The following is an 18,262-nucleotide window of genomic DNA, read 5'->3' as shown; positions in this document are numbered from 1 at the left end:
TATTTATGTAAGATATCTCAAATAATATTTAATTAAAACAAATAAATTTTTAACAACTAAATTTTAATAATATTTTTTAATAACTTGAGGTAACATTGTTTTTTATATTTTAAAATTATTTAAAAAATACAACTCATGTTAAAAAATAAAAAACGGTCAAAATTTAATTAACAAATTATCACTGTCATGTACCTAATAAATAATGTGAATTTTTGTAAAAGTATTACCTCATAATAAAAAAAGTAAAAATCCATTTAAATAAAATCATTCAAAAATTTAAAATTATTTAAAAACCTTTTTAGGGATTAAATTGGTATTTACTAAATAATAGTTCAAGATCAAATCAAATGTATAATAAATCATTTCCTCATGGAATCCGGGAACATTCGTGCTCTGGGCATATAGTCTCTGTTCTATCGCCGATTGTTTCGATTTTTCACACTTTCCTTCCTGAACATCAAGCTCAAGTTACTAACGTCATTTATTCCTCTTATTATTATTATTATTTTTTTTTTAATTTTTTAGGTTTTAAGTTTTTTCTCCTTTCACGGTTTTGATAATTTGCTTCACTTCTAGGGTTTTTGGCGGGACTCATTGTCATTGAAACAGCATGCCTCGGTACATAGAAAATTGTGGATTCCTTTATTTTTCAGTTTTCATGAATCTGCGGTATTCATTTTTTTTCATGATCGATTTTGCATTGCAGGTATTACTGTGACTACTGCGACACCTATTTGACCCACGATTCTGTAAGTTGTTTACCTCATCAATTGTGTTTCCCCCTTTACTCTGAGTTAGTTTAGTCTAGTGAATTTGTTGCATTTAGTTTTGTACCTGCAAACTGCATTTCAAAATAGTTTATTGTTTCTGGCTAGAAAGATTCTCTACCTTGCAATAATAAGATGCAGCTGCAAGAATGTGCAGTGTTTCCTATGTCGTGTGGGATTCTCAGGTGTAGTGACCTCTTTATTATGGCTAAGGTTTTGTGCATGAAACCCCCTGCATCCTCATTTTTTTTTACTCAAATAATAGAGGGATGAAGTATAATTTGGGATGCAAAACAAACTCACAGGTAGAAATTTGAAGGATTTTGTAAGATGTGTCATGATTTTAAGAAGGGTGTGCATTTGTGATTATCTGATCTTGGGTGAAAAATAATTTTTTTATTGGTATTTTTTGAGTGTAAGAGGGTTTATGATGATTTAGTATGAGAATTTGTTGTTTTTTTATTTAGAAATGATGATTTTAATGTTTTAGGTGAAGGAAAACTGATGAAAGGATTTTGTTGTGGCAATTAATAGAATTGGGGGATTAACTTTGATGTTTTTGGGGGACCAAATTGCACATTAATTACGGTAGAGGAACTAAAGATGTGCTTTATCCATTAGTGTTTCATGAAGGTTTGTTAGCCACATTGTTTATGTCCTATTGCAGCCATCTGTTAGAAAGCAGCACAATGCGGGTTACAAACACAAGGTACCATGAAATTTCTGACTTCTTGGAATAAATGTACTACAATGTACACCATACTCATGGCGTTTAGTATCTGATCATATCTTCAGGCAAATGTGAGAACCTACTACCAGCAATTTGAAGAACAACAAACACAGAGTTTAATTGATCAGAGGATCAAAGAACATCTTGGGCAAGCTGCAGCATTTCAGCAGGTTGGTGTAGCTTATAATCATATGATGGTTCAGAGGCCAAACCTTCCTCCTGTGTTGCCACCACCAAGACTGCCTATTCCTGGAAATGCACAAGTACCTGGAAGTCAACCACTACTGCCAGGGATGAGACCACCTGTCTTTCCTAGACCACTTCCTGGGGCACCAGGTCAATATAATCTTGCACATTGCTTTTTGTGAAGTTCATAAAGCTTCCATCTCCTCTTATATTCAATCTGGTTTGGGCTATCATATTTATGTCTCTGCATTTTACATGCAGACATGTGGTTCTTTCAATTATTATCTTAACAGTGATTCTTGTTATTCATATGCCAAGGGCTAACTACAAATTAATTTTGGTTTATGTTGTTGCAATGACCTTGTTATTTAAATCTCCTTTAATATGGTTGTTCTTTCTTTGGATTTTATTTGAAATAATTACGTTAAATAAATAAAGTAAGTTTTGGACAAGAAAACCTACATTTGCTTTTATCTGTTTCTTCTCTAAGCTGTAACTTCTATCTAATGCTGAAAGTTCTGAAAAACTTGATAGCCAAGTTCAAGCATTATACATTTGTTCTTTTATTATCCAGTATCTGATGTAACTGGTTTTCAATTGGAATATACAGGATATGTTTCTGCCCCTGCCATGCCTCCAATGTTACCCCCTCCTGGTGCTCCCCAGGTGCCGGGTCAACTTAATACCCTACCAAGGCCCCCTTCATTAGCTCCCCCTCCAACTGCTCCTGGTAGCACTGCTGCCCCAGCTTCCAATGGTGCTCCCTCTATGTTATCGTCAGCAATGTACCAAGCCAATCCACCAGCACCGTCGTCTGGAGGTTATGATAATTACAATGCCAGTGCTCAAGCACCTGAGGGCAATCACTGACCTGGTTAAACTGGTATGTTATTTTATATTAATTATTGAATTTTATGAAATACAATACTTGTTCAACTGTAGCTGGAATCACGCATCGACTGAATTTCAACTAATTAACATTCTTTCCTATTTCATTTATTTGTATTTGCAGTTCTCTCTGCATAATGCTATCTCTATTGGAATCTTAAGACTAGAGCTATTTGTGCTCTACCTACTCGCTGTTCATCAAACGAGGACTTGCCATTTGTGGTCATATGTAGAGTAGTCATTGGTATGTAGAATGTCCATCAGTTTGAATGCACAAAAAAAAAATCTTATAAGTTACGTTTTTGAGGAAGATTTATGTTCAGTACCAATCGTTATAACTTTCCAATGTGGCCTGTTGATGATAGCTTCTAGTTTATTTTTAAACCGAGTTTCATTAGTGATAAATGTACTTGTATTTTAGGTTTAGAGACAAATTCATTATTTCGTATTGTGTTATTGGCTCTGAATTCCTAAAATCTTTGCCTATTGATCACAACAGAAGTCTTATTTCCCAATGTAAGGTCGGTTACATAATTCACATATATGCCATTTTCAAATGTCAAGTCCAAGTCTTCATAGATATTTCTCACCACGAATCCTACTTAACAACATCTTTTAATGTTCTTCTTGCTCTCCCCTACTCCCTTTTCAAGGATTGAAAAAGCCATGCAATCTACTTTCCTCACTTATTTTATTTGTAATGTTTAAACCACCTCTACTGATTTTGTTGTCATCTTTTCATCAATAGGTGTCATACTAATATCTCTCATTATATACAAATTTTTCGTATCCTATCATTTCTTGTGTCATCACACATTCATCTTAACATTATAATTTACGCCACTCTTACATTTTTTTTTTCATGTTTTTTCCTTTAGAGTCTAACATTCACGACAACAGCCAAAACATATAACAGTGGGATAAAACTTTCTTGGTAGTTTACTTTTTGATCACAAAACTAATGACTTTTTTTTTTCCATTTTAGTCATCTGATCATCATTTAGTAACATTGATCACAAACATTTTAGTTTAGAAACCATTGGTATACTATGTCTCCTTTTTACTTTCAAGTATGTCTCGCTAAAATTACAATGCATATACTGTCTTCTTCCAGCTTAGTGAAAACCCGTAGTTTTTGAAGCTATAAGTTCAATTTAACCATTTAACCTATTTATTCTATTAAAACTATATCATTTGTAAAAGAAAACGTTTAATAAACGGTAATTTGTGTACGCTCATGGTAAGAACATTTTAACACAGATTAAATAAGAGTATGGACTTAAAGTTCAGCTGTAATATTCTCCCAAAGAAAGGTTTAATTAACGGTGTCTTGCATGTTGCATTCCCTCTGGAATTTTAGAAATTTTCATTCTTTTATTTCATGGTCCCAATCAACCACTAATAATGTCTAGAATCATTATAAACCAAGCTTAAAACTCTTTAAATCAACTGATTCAACTGTTGGAAGCATGAACATAATTGATTAGGACAAGTCTTAAGTAAGAAAAACTTTTCTAAAACCTAATATTTGATTAGCCTACTTATTTAATTAACTATGTTGTTCACTAGAGCCATTGGACTCAACATCTGACTTCGATGATCAATTAGATTACTTCTCTAATCAATTAATCTTAGCAACAATGTTTTCTTTTTAAACCAATCTTGAGTCACATTTCAAAATGGGTCTGCTTTTGAAATCTAGGAGAGTTAGAGAGAATGAAGAAGAGAAATTCTTGAGTTTTTAGAGATCACACTATTAGGTTTTCAAACGTTTTTCAAGAAGTCTTCAAGATGGATGTGATCTTGAGAGTTCTGGCTTGGAATTAGGGATTGATTGTAATTTTTGCATAAAGAAGTGTAGTTGTTCCTTTTATTCTTTTGTGAATTTCATTTCTCTATAGTCTTTTCATCGTTTAGGTGAATAATTGATTACAATTGTGTGAAGTATTGCAATTGAGGATAGTTGTATCAAGTTCTTGGTTCAATAGAATATAAAATTATTTATGAGGACTTGTAATTCTTGAAACTCTATTGAAATAGTGGAAATCTTCTAACCTCAGGTTTCTTAGAAGAAAACTGGACGTAGATGCAATTTGAATCGAGTCAGTATAAAATTGTTGATCTTTTTCTTTTTGCATCTATTGCATTTATTGATGGTTTAAAGATGATTCATGAAAGCAAACATTTGTTAATTGATTAGAGTGCTTGTTAAAAGCTGAAAAACTGTTTCAGAACTACTTAATAGATTTTATTTTTGAAATACCTATTCACCCCCTCTTGGTTTGTGTATATTGGACTTATCTTGATGAACAATGGGCACCAGAGATGGTTAATTGAAACCTTAATCGATTAGAAAGATCCTGGCTTTGGCCAATATATCTCAAACATTTGTTGAAGAGCCTTCTATTAGCAGAACCCCTTTGTTTGTTGGTGAAAATTATGCTTTTTGGAAAATTAGAATGAAAATTTTCTTGAATTAATGGACAAAGGTGTGTGGGATTTTGTTGTAAATGGACCATTTCAACCCACTAAGATAGTAGAAGGCAAATTTGTTTCTAAAGAATTCTCTCTTTGGACTCCTGATGAAAACAAAAGAGCATATTATGATGTTAAGGCTAAGAATATCATTTCTTCTGCACTAACCTTGGATGAATTTTACAAGGTCTTTGTTTGTGCATCAACAAAAGAAATGTGGGTTGTATTGGAAGTAACACATAAAGGCATAAATGAGGTAAGAGATTAAGGAAAAATACTCTTATTCAAGAATATGACATGTTCAAAATGAAAACTGGAGAAAGTGTATGTGATGTTTAAAAAAGGTTTACTCATATAGTAAATCACCTCTTGGCACTTGGCAAGACATTTGACAAGGAAGAACTCAACATTAAGATACTGAAGAGCCTAAACAAAACATGGCAACCCAAGGTTATAACAATATCTAAATCCAAAGATCTCACAAGCTTGAACATTGCCACTCTCTTTGGAAAGTTGAGGGAACATGAACTAGAAATAAGAAGACTCAATGAAGAAGAAGATGGAGAGAAAAAACACATTGTTGCTTTGAAGACTACTGCTAAAGCTGTTGCAAAATCCACTGTTTACAAGGCTGAATTTGTGAACGATCCAAATGATTATATCTCTAATACTGAAACATTGAGTCTTATGGTAAAAAGGTTCTCAAATTTTCTAAAATATAAAAATAAATTTAATAATAACTCTGCAGGAAACATGAGACATTCTAAGAAGCAAGAACAATCCACTGATCCAACATGCTTTGAGTTTGGCAAAACAAGCCAAATCTAACCTGAATGTCCTATCCTTAGGTTGAAACAAAAACTGGAAGAGAAGAGTGAAGCACAAAAGTACAAAAAGAAAAGGAAAGCTTACATTGTCTAGGAAGACAACAATTATAGCACATCTAATGAATCTAATGAGATCCTTGAGGAAGAAACAAACTTTTATTTGATGGATGGATCATGTTCCTCCAAGAGCAACATAAGTAGTTTCAATTCAAATGATGATGAAAATAGATATTGTCAGTTGCTTGAAGCATATAAAGAGTTGCGTGAGGAAGCCACACAATTACAACATTCAAATAATAAGCATAAAAGGGGAGAATAAATGGCTAGAGAGTAGATTAAAACAAGTAGAAAAAGAAAATGAAAATCTAAAAAATTAGTCTGGAAGAATCTGAAGAAGCTAAAAAAATTATGGTGGTAATTATAAGAAAAGTATACCCACATGTGAAAATTATCCAAGACAACTAGGAAAAATATAATATCTAATGAAAACACTCACTAGGTTCACCATGGGCAGTTCCAATCTTTATGCAATAATAGGTTCCTAAATGAGTGTTCTTAATAGAGAAGGAATAGGCTATACTGGCAAGATTAATCGATTAAGTTCCAAAAAATATCTTTAGATGAGCAAGCCATCATCTGTTACCCGCTCTTACTACTCTGAACTTGGTCATGCATATAATTCTCGCTACTTCAAGAACTGTGGAGTTCATAAGGGGAAGTTTAAATGGGTACCCAAAGGAATCATGCAATCATCTAACAATAAAGGACCCAAATTTAACTAGATACATGCTTATTTTCTGAGATCTGTTTTGTAGTTAAATCTTGAGGCCAAACAATCAATGTGGTATTTGGACAATGGTTGTTTAAGACTTATAACTGGAGACATCAAAAAGTTCAGCAAGATATATTACTAGAGGAATGGACATGTTACATATGGTGACAACAACAAAGGTAAAATCTTGGGAACTAGCAAGGTAAAAGCTTCTTATGTTGTTGAAATTAAAGATGTATTGCTAGTTAATGGACTTAAGCACAACCTTCTCAACATTAGTAAGTTATGTAAAAAGAACTTAAAAGTGACATTTGAAGTTAATCATTGTTTGATTTACCATGCATCATCAAATGAGTTAATTTTTGTTGGTAAAAGATTTCAAAATATATATACATGGTTGATTTTGAAAACACTTCTTTCGACTCCATTACATGCTTATTTGCTAAAAATGATAAGCCTTGGATTTTACACAAGAGACTTGCACACATTCATATGTCACACCTAAACAAGCTTGTTTCAAAAAATCTAGTCATTAATCTATTTGAAATTAAATTTGAACAAGACAGATTATGTGATGCATGTCAAAAGGGCAAATAAGTGAAAGCATCTTTCAAATCAAAACTATGTGTCTTTTGTAAGACCCGTGAAATTAATTAATTAAATAATTAATTAATTAATAAATGCGAGTAAAAAGAGCCTTTATGACATTAATTGTTGGTTGGTGTGACGTGGAAAAGTACTAGTTCAAGTGGTTGAGTACTTTGATTATGTGAAATGACTTGGGTTCGAGTCCTATGTATGCCAATTATGTGTTGTATGGTTTATTATTATTTTGTTTTGGTAATGTAATTGTGAGTGGTGAGTGATGGTATAATCATAAGATTATAATGGTTATCGCTAAATGTGATTTGGCATGGTGGTTATGCTTTGTTCTTGTGAGTGGAAGGTCACAGGTTCAAACCTTGATGGGCATAGAGTAAGCTTTATTTTTGCTAACTGTTAATTGTGGTATGAATGTGGAAACCTAGAGAGATGATCTCGCCTAAGCGAGATAAGGTGATGCAGTCACTGTTTTTAGCTCGCTCAGGCGAGGTGGGTTAGCATAAGCGAGGCTGAGGGCTTAGCTTGGGCGAGAGTCCCTAGCTTAAGCGAGTTTATGGGAAATTCCATGTTTGTATGTGCTTGTATGTATGATTTGACTAATTTATCTTAGGTATTGGATATTTATGCATGTGGTGTGATGTTTGGGCTTGAAGGACTAAGTCCAATAGGGGTCTGAGATGTGCTCGGTGGTTGGACACGTGATGGGCATGGAACTGGTTGAGTTCCCGTCGGCTACTATTGGGCGAGGAGTCCTTAGTGTGGTGATTGCATGTGTCGGGCGCACGATGGGCAAGGAACTGTTATGTTCCCGTCGACTACTATTGGGGGAGGAGTCCATAGTATGGTGATTGCGTGCGTGCTAGGGTCCAAGTGTGAGACTTAGATGTTTCACTACAGACGAGAAGTCTGTAGGGCAAGACTATGAGCGGGATAGGCTCATAGGGTTGGACCACGAATGAGTTAGTTTCGTGGGAGTACAGTGAAGTCCCAAGATCTAGTTCGTGCATATGACTCATGAAGGACTATGAGGTCATGGTGGGATGTGTGGAAAAATATGAAAATTTAGTTATGATCATTTGGGTTGGGAAACATATTTATATCCATGTTTGTTTATGTATATATATTGTGCATAACTCACCCTTTTTGTGTGTGTGTGGCGATGATCGGATAACTTGTTATTCGGGAGCAGATGATGTGACAGGTGGGCCAGGAGATGCTTAGACTCGGAGCGAGGGCTAGCAGGGGATGTTTTGTATATACATATATTTTAGGTGTTATCATTTTAACTTTGAGAATATCATGTAAACTTGGCGGGAGCCATTGATTTTATTTCAGTTTTATGAAATTATGGACTCCTGATTTTATGGCTTATTATATATATATATTAAAGTTTTAAATTTCCCGTGTTTTGGGAAAGAGTTTATAATAAATGGACAATTTTTGTATTTCGAATTTTAATTATTTAATATCAGTAATATTCCTTAGGGATGTTACATCTTTACTACTAATCCCCTAGAACTAATTCAAATGGACTTGTTTGGACCTTCTACAACTAAAAGTACATGTGGAAATTATTATGCACTAGTGTTGATTGATGACTTCTCACGTTTTACATAGACATTCTTAATCTCATCTAAAAATGATACCTTTCAAGTCTTAAGAAAATTTGTCACTATTATACATAATGGAAAGGCTTAAAATTAAGTCCATTAGAAGTGATCATGAGGTGAATTTCAAAATGAAGCCTTTGAATTTTTTTTGAAAAACATGGTATCCTTCATAATTCTTCAACTTCTATAATATGACAATAAAATGGTGTTGTAGAAAGGAAGAATAGATATTTGGAAGAGTTGGCAAGAACAATGTTAAATGAAAACTCTTTACCAAAGTATTTTTGGACAGATGTTGTAAGCAAACTTGTTATATGCTAAATAGGATTTTGAGAAGACCCTTTTTGAAACTCACCCTATGAACTCTTCAAAGGTAGAAAAACAAATATCTCATACTTTAAAGCATTTGGCTGCAAGTGTTTCATATTAAATAATGCCAAGTCTAACCTTGGAAAATTTGACTCTAAAGTCGATGAAGGTATCTTTTTAGGACACTTATTAACAAGCAAAGCATACAGAGTGTATAATAAAAGAACATTAAATGTTGAAGAATCCATTCATGTTGCATTTGATGAGCATCTAGAGAGTAAAACTAACACACTCAGACCAAGAAATAGTGCAGATCTAAATGAATCAGGTGCAAATTTGACAAAAGAGCCCTTAGAAATCCAAGAAGAAAAGCAAATTGTTAATGCAAGTCCACCTCATACAACTGACTTACCCAAAGATTGGATTGTTCCTAAAAGTGTGTCAATAGAAAATGCTATAGGAGACGTATCTAAGGGTATCTCCACTAAAAGAAAACTCAGCTAGTTTTGCTTAAATGTGGCCTTTGTATCTCAAATAGAACAAAAGTCAGTGGATGATTCACTAAAAGATCACATCTGGTTTTTAGCACTGCAAGATGAATTGAATCAGTTCCAAGAAACTAAGCTCAACAAGTCATTGGAACAAAATGGGTTTTCATAAACAAGTTGGATAATTCTGGCTCCATAGTAATAAATAAAGCTATATTGGTGTCCAAGGGGTACAATCAAGAAGAGGGTATCAATTATGATGAAATCTATACATCAGTAGCAAGACTAGAAGCTATTAGAATCTTGCTAGCCATAGCATCAATGCTAAACTTTAAGTTTTTCCAAATGGATATGGAAATTACCTTCTTAAATTGATTCATTAAAGAGGAAGTCTATGTTGAACAACCACCAAGGTTCAAGGACTTTGAATCTCCATACCCTGTGTTTGAATTGATGAAGGCTCTATACAGATTAAAACAAGCTCCAAGATCATGGTATAGAAGGTTGAGTCAATTCTTAATGAAAAGTAGCTTTCAAAGGGGTAAACACTCTCTTTATTAAAAAAAAGAAGATAATGATTTTTTTTTGGTCAAATTTATGTTGATGACATCATATTAGCCTCTACTAACTCATCCTTATGTAAAGAATTCTCTAAGTGTATGCAGGAAGAGTTTGAGATGTCCATGATGGAAGAGCTGAACTTCTTCCTTGGCGATGAGTTCATATTTATGTCATCATTTAATGTTTAATTATGGATTTTTTATTGGATTTCGGTTCTTAAGAGATTGACTTAATTAAGATATCCTATAATTAGGTTTATGGAGCATGAGATACAAAAACATGTTAAAAATAACTTTTTTTAGTTGCATAAATGTTTTTTGGATATTTTGAGGTGTGTTAGTGCAATTGTAGGTAAGTTGAGCTCATAGAGGTGTGAAAACAATTTGATTAAAACTTCACGACACCTTGAAGATAAATCAAGAATAGGAAATTATCAAATCACAAAAATCCAAGCCAAGCATTTCATGAAGACGATAAGAAAAGCTTGAAAAAGTGAAGAAGTTTGGCTAAGCCAAGAAGAAGGAACGTGCAACAAAAATTGGACCTTGCAGTTTTCTCTATTTTTTTTTCTAAAAGAAAGGCTTTGATAATTAATAAATATTTATGATAAAAGATAATTTGGGAAAATATATCTTTAGATATTTTATTTGATATTTTTAAATAATTATCTTATTTAATTATATCATAAAATATCAAAAGTTAATAAGTACCAAATCCTTTTAAATATGGCAAGATCTTCTTGAATCTTTTTAAATCTTCATAACAAACAAATATATCTTGAAGATATTAGATTATTTAGAAGATAATTGGAGGATATTACAAAAGGGGCAGAATTGGAAATTGGACAGAAATTAAGTTGTTGAATAATTAATTAAAGATTTTTTTATTAATTATCTTTGATATATCTCAAATTATCAACAAAGGAAATTTTCCAAATATTGTAGAAATTGATAAAACTGGTTAATTATTTGAGAGATATTATATCAAAAGATATACGATTTCAGCAATAGAAAATATTAGATTCAAGTCCAATCAAGTCCTATATAAAGAGACTAAGGGAAGCAGAAAAGAGAAGCTCGGAACTTCGAAGTTTAGGAACCCTTAGGGGGGGCCTAAATTCTTATTCTCTCTCTACTTTCTTCTTCTGTATTTCTTTTATTTTGAATTCCATGGAGTGCTAAACTTTTTGGGTTGATTCCATTGTCATTTCATTATGGATTCTAAGGTTAGAATGAAATAATTTATTCATTCTTTTTATTATTGTTAAGGTTTTAATTCATTTATGTCTTTTATCTATGAATCACGTAAAAAGTAATGAGTGAGATGTTTTAATCTATATGCATATCCATCATATGAGTTCAAAGATTTTTAATTTTAATTGAGAATTTATTTTGATTAAATTTAGAAACTTTTATGTGATCGAATGGGTTTTTGCCAATGACTGAGGTACTTTGATTAGAGGTGAAAACTTTAGATAAAATTAATCAAGAATGCACTTTAGTTAATTAGCTTTTTGCTTGATTTTAGAGGTAAAAGAATGGACATGATTAAACATAGTAATATTTAATTGAGAATGTACTTTGGTTAAATTTACTATGATTAATCTACAAAGTTCTTGCTTTTGATTGAAAAGTTACTTTGAGAATTTACATTAATTAATTTGTAAATTTATAACTATAATTAATTGAGCAATAATCTTTAGATAACGGATGATGGATTTATTTTGAAAAAGTAGTGGAATCAATATATTTTTTCTTTATCATTGTTTTTTATCTTTTTATCTTTTTCAAATTTTATTTCTTTATTCCTTATTTTATTTGATTAACCATTTTGTATAGTTTTTATAATAACTAATTTGTTAAAAAACAATTTCATGTTTGTTGGAAGACAACTTTGTGTTAGTTTACCCTTTCTATCTTTTTGACTACTTTCTAATACTTGTACTTTAAAAAGTTAAAGAAAATAAATTTTGAAATATGGCCAGATTGAGCCAGAAGTCACAAAATTTTCTGTCTCCTCACCAAAATAAGTCCATCAAGGACATTTTTTGAAATAAGTGTGGAGGAATAAAGGGTAAAGTAACCCAAAGTTGTCTCCCAACGAACACGAAATTGCTTTTTAACAAATTAGTTGTTATAAAAACTATACAAAATGGTTAATCAAATAAAATAAAGAATAAAGAAATAAAATTTGAAAAAGATAAAAAGATAAAAAACAATGATAAAGAAAAATAGATTGATTTCACTGCTTTTTCAAAATAGATCCATCATCGGTTATCTAAAGATTATTGCTCAATTAATTATTGTTGAAGGTTTACAAATTAATCAATGTAAATTCTCAATTAATTTGTTGGCGTTCTCACTATTAATAAAAGTAAATTCTCAATCAAAAGCAAGAACTTTGTAGATTAATCATAGTAAATTTAACCAAAGTACATTCTCAATTAAATATTACTATGCTTAATCATGTCCATTCTTTTACCTCTAAAATCAAGCAAAAAGCTAATTAACCAAAGTACATTCTTGATTAATTCTATTTAAAGTTTTCACCTCTAATCAAAGTATATACTCAATCATTGGCAAAAACTCATTCGATCACATGAAAATTTCTAAATTTAATCAAAGTAAATTCTCAATTAAAATTAAAAACCTTTGAACTCATATGATTGATATGCATATAGATTAAAACATCTCACTAATTAGCTATGATATAAAAACCATTACTTTTCACGTGATTCAAAGATAAAAGACATAGATAAATTAAAACCTCAACAATAATAAAAAGAATAAAGAAATTATTTCATTCTAACCTCAGAATCCATAATGAAATTACAATGGAATTAACCCAAGAAGTTTAACACTCCATGGAATGCAAAATAAAAGAAATACAAAAGAAGAAAGTAGAGAGAGAAGAAGAATTTAGGCCACCCTAAGGGTTCCTAAACTCCAAAGTCCGGAGCTTCTCTATTCTCCTTCCCTTGGTCTCTTTATATAGAACTTGATTGGACTTGAATCTTATATTTTCTATTGCTGAAATCTTTCATCTTTTGATATAATATCTCTCAAATAATTAATAGGTTTTATCAATTTCTACAATATTTGGAAGATTTCCTTTGTTGATAATTTGAGATATATCAAAGATAATTAATAAAAAATCTTTAATTAATTATTCAACAACTTAATTTCTGTCCAATTTCCAATTTTGCCCTTCTTGTAATCTCCTTCAATTATCTTCTAAATAATTCAATATCTTCAAGATATATTTGTTTGTTATGGAGATCTAAAAAGATTTAAGAAGATCTTGCCATATTTAAAAAGATTTGGCACTTATTATCTTTTGATATTTTATGATATAATTAAATAAGATAATTATTTAAAAATATCAAATAAAATATCTAAAGATATATTTTCCCAAATTATCTGTTATCATAAATATTTATTAATTATCAAAGCCCTTCTTCTAGAAAAAAATAGAGAAAACCGCAAGGTCCAATTTTTGTTGCACGTTCCCTCTTCTTGGCTTAGCCAAACTTCTTCACTTTTTCAAGCTTTTCTTGCCATCTTCATGAAATGCTTGGCTTGGATTTTTGTGATTTAATCATTTCCTATTCTTGATTTATGTTTAAGGTGTCGTGAAGTTTTAATCAAATTGTTTTCACACCTCTATGAGCTCAACTTACCTACAGCTGCACTAACACATCTCAAAATATCCAAAAAAACATTTATGCAACTAAAAAGTTATTTTTAACATGTTTTTGTATCTCATGCTCAATAAACCCAATTATAGGAAATCCCAATTAAATCAATCTTTTAAGAATCAAAATCCAATAAAATTCCATAATTAAACATTAAATGAGGGCATAAATATGAACCCATCACGTGGCCTACCAATCAAGGAAGAAAAGCACGATCTCTTTATACATTTATCAAAATACTACACAAAATTGCTGAAAAAGTTTCAAATGGACAACTGTAAATAATCATCAACCCCAATAGCGACAAACTACAATTTAGATGTTGATGAATCTGGAAAGAGTGTTGATCAACCACATACAGAGGTGTGATTGACACGTTCTTATATTTGACTGCTTGTTGTCCAAACATTATAAACAATGTTTGTGTGTATCAGATTTCAGTCATGCCCTAAGGAATCCCATCTAATTGCTGTTGAAAGAATTTTAAAGCCTTAAATACATTATTGGACCCAATTTTCATAAACTCTATTTCATTTGGTTCTCATTTTTTCAAAATGTTCAAAATGGTCATAATTTGTGTATATTGTTGTCAATTTGGTCCTTTTTACGAACGTCATTTAAATCGTTAAGGGAAGGTGAACAGTAACTGTCACGTGTCACTTCATGGTTTTTTTAATTTCTTTTATTTTTTTTAATTTTTAAAATGTAGTCCACATGTCAAGTTAGTATCGTGACAAGTGGCAGTGCCACATGTCAAGCTAGTGTCACTACCACGTGTAACGTTAGTGTCATTCATTGCCACGTGTTAGTGTCTCATGAAATATATTCAATTCGGTATTAATTCTCGTTAATTTTGTTCAATTTAGTCCCAATTTTCGTTATTTTTGTTCAAATCAGTCCCGATTTTGTCTCTCTCCAAATTGACCAAATTTAATCTCTATATAAATGTTATACTGAAATTTTTATTTTTATTAAAATTTAAATTTACACTAAGAATTTTCCTTATCATTTAAAAAATAATAAAGAATTTTCCTTCTAATTTTAAAAATAATTAAGAATTTTCCTTCTAATTTTCAAAACAATGAAGAATTTTTATTCTAATTTTAAACTAACTTTAACCATATTTTTTACATGTAGAAAAAATCAAACATATATATAATAATTTCCTTACAAAAGTATAGTTAGGTTTGGAATAAAAATAATGAAAGAAATATTTAAAATAAATGTGAATTTTGATAAAAAAAATTCAGTATAACATTTGTATAAAAATTAAATTTGGTCAATTTAGAGAGACAAAATTGCGACTAATTTGAACAAAAAGACGAAAATTGGGATTAAATTGAACAAAATTAACGAAAATTGGGACTGAATTGAATATAAGTCATGAGACACTGACACGTGGTAATGACACTAACTTGACACGTGGTAGTGACACTTCACAATGCTCACTTGACACAAGGATAATATTTTTAAAATTAAAAAATTAAAAATAATTAAGAAAAAAAATATTAAAAAATTAAAAAACTACGAAGTGACATGTGGCAGTTATTGTTCACCTTCCGTTAATGATTTAAATGACTTCTATAAAAGGGACCAAATTAACCACAATTTAGAAAAATTAGGACCATTTTGAACATTTCAAAAAAATGAGGACGAAACGAAACAAAGTTTACGAAAATTGGGACCAAAAATGTATTTAAGCCAATTTTAAAGTATCTAAAAGGAACTAGAACCCTAGGCCAACGGTATCCTCGAGATGCAAACATTTCATTAACTGGGTATATTGATTCAGACTTTAGGTTCTGCAAAACCGATAGAAAAAGCACCAGTGGAACTTGTCATTTGTTAGGATGTTCTTTGGTGTCATGGCATTCCAAAAAGCAACCTTATGTGGCACTTTCAAACACTGAAGCAAAATATATTGATCCTGGTAGTTGTTGTGCACAATCCATTTGGATTAAAAACCAATTGGAAGACTTTGACATCTATCTTGAACACATTCCTCTTAGGTGTGACAACAATAATGCTATAGATCTCACCAAAAACCTTGTCTTGCATTCTAAAACAAAACATATTAAGATTAGACACCACTTCATTAAAGATCATGTGGCAAAAAGGGAGTGCAAAGTTGAATACATAGACACCCAAAACCAACTAGCTGACCTTTTTACCAAACCCCTAGCTAGTGAGAGATTTTATACTCTTAGGAATTAGTTAGGCATCCTAGACGTTGCTAGCACATGTTAATTAATAAGCTTGTGTATTTTTATGCATTCAATAATCAATTATCTTAGCTCTTAATCGATTACTTTTATGTTGCAATGAAGTCAATGTTCATTAGTTTGTTAGATTATCCATTAGATTAGTATCCTAATTGCTTAAGTACTATGATGAATAAAGGTCCATTTTCAATTGTTTTCTTTTTGTTGACCCTTGTCTAAACTTAGTGATACACACCACTTTGCACATTCACACACATCGCTACATATCATTTTACATTAGGTCACCCACATTCATATTAACCCCAAAATTACCACCATTCACACTAATCTTCATCTTGGGTTGCCTTTACCTCACACCTTCTCCAAATGCCACCATTATTGCACTCATCAATGTCATCCTCTTCAACACTACTAAGAAGGGTAAGCACGCTGGTACCAAACGCACTCGTGAAGTCAATGTTGAAGGTTGAATCAGTAACAAGAAGCTCAAACAAACTTCATCTACTTCGGGTGCATACGAAGGCCCATCAACCACAAATACATTAACCTCCAATTCTTTTTCTCAAACGGGTTTGCTTTCCAAGAACTCTTATCTTTCAGGGCTTAGATGCTTTTGTTCAAATAAATGGAACTATATAACCTGACTTAGTTAAGGTATTTTATCAAACACAAAAATGGAGAATGGGGTAGTCACTTCAAGGGTTAAAGGGGTAGACATAGTCCTCGACAACAAGATATGGACTTGTTTGGCTAAATTTCGAACTAGGAGGAGAGTTACCTCATAGAGGCATCCTGGGACTTAGCAGAATCGTTATTTACCAAGCCTACTTACAGTTTCTTGATGAACCTCGTGAGTACACAATCTTCAAAGCTCAAATCACAACAGAAGACATTCTTCTTATTCATACTCTCAAAGCCAAGATTCCAACAAACTGGGCTTAGTTTCTTACAATATCGTGAAAGTCATTCAGTTATCAAATTATCCACTACCCTACTTTGTGTTTTTATGCAAAGTCTTTAAGTATTACAGTATTGACTTCACTAAAGAAGTATCCTTCGAAAAATCCCATTCCAACAAAATCGAGACAAATGCACAACACCATATATGGGCCTGGGACTAAGGGACAATGCTTAGGTATTCAAAGATGAACCCAATGAGGTTGAAGTCAAAGATATTGACTCCATATATGTAGAGAAGTCAAATGTTGTGCCTGTATTTAGGCCAACAACTGATTGTGAAAGATGCATGCTCTGAATGGTAACAATGCTCCTTGCAAATCATAACATTTATATTGAAAAGTTTGACTCCATGTTGAACACTAGTCGAGATAGAGCTAGCAATGACTAGAATTAGAATGAAACGGGAGGTGAAAGATCTGAGGCAACCACCAATGTTGATGAAGATTAGTTGTGTCCCACGTGTTTTAGCACTAATATATTAGGTTGTTTGATGCTTTTATTAGTTCTACTTTAAGTTTTCTTCTTCTTTTTTATAATCATGCCTTATTACTGCTTTTACTGCTTTTTGGCCTGAAATGGTTTACTACTCTGAAATATTTGTACTTTATCCATTACTAACGTGCTGTAATGATTTTAATGTCATGTTGTAATGACTTTGAACTAGGCTCAACTAGGTTGTGAACTACATTTGGTGTTGTCTAATTGTACTATGATTTGGACAATACATGGCAAATGTTTAATCTACTATGATGTTATTACACTCCATATTTCGATCCCCAATTTCTTTTGCTAATGTCCAAGGGGGAGAAAGGAATCAATGTTCTTTTTCAGGATTGGCCATCATAAAAAAGGGGGAGATTGTTGAGAGGGGGAACTTGTCATGCTTATCATCATACCCATGTATTGTTTTTTATGATGCCCAAGTCAAGAGTAGTGTGTCCTAGTTCTGTCATTAACAGTTTCTAGAATCATTGTAAGCCAAGCTTAAAACTCTTTAAATCAACCAATCCAATTGTTGTAAGGATTAACATAATTGATTAGGGGACAAGCCTGAAGTAAGAAAAACTTTTTTCTAAAACCCAATATGTTGCAATATTTGTTTATGTGCTAAAATTGTTTTTCCAATCAATATTTAGAAGTCTCTGTGTTGCCTAAAGAAAATTATTTTGG

The 18,262-nt window shown here is 31.9% G+C and overlaps 1 protein-coding gene across 2 annotated transcripts; it reads left to right on the top strand.

Moving 5' to 3' along the window:
- The first annotated feature begins 350 nt into the window (after nt 1-350).
- Nucleotides 351-3,047, top strand: LOC114190178 (U1 small nuclear ribonucleoprotein C-like). 2 transcript variants are annotated; one of them, XM_028078972.1, is made up of 7 exons: nt 351-467; nt 577-618; nt 707-749; nt 1,435-1,476; nt 1,563-1,833; nt 2,294-2,566; nt 2,696-3,047. In XM_028078972.1, exons 2-6 carry the CDS (start codon nt 611-613, stop codon nt 2,551-2,553), a joined length of 624 nt encoding a protein of 207 aa, XP_027934773.1. In that variant the 5' UTR covers nt 351-467; nt 577-610; the 3' UTR covers nt 2,554-2,566; nt 2,696-3,047. The 2 variants fall into 2 exon arrangements, with proteins under 2 accessions (XP_027934773.1, XP_027934774.1); XM_028078973.1 differs by having other exon boundaries at nt 358-467; nt 610-618.
- The last annotated feature ends 15,215 nt before the right edge of the window (nt 3,048-18,262 follow it).

The sequence above is a fragment of the Vigna unguiculata genome, chromosome 7 (genome assembly GCF_004118075.2).
Source record: "Vigna unguiculata cultivar IT97K-499-35 chromosome 7, ASM411807v1, whole genome shotgun sequence".
Taxonomy (NCBI): domain Eukaryota; kingdom Viridiplantae; phylum Streptophyta; class Magnoliopsida; order Fabales; family Fabaceae; genus Vigna; species Vigna unguiculata.
This window is presented reverse-complemented; position numbering and strand designations above follow the sequence as displayed.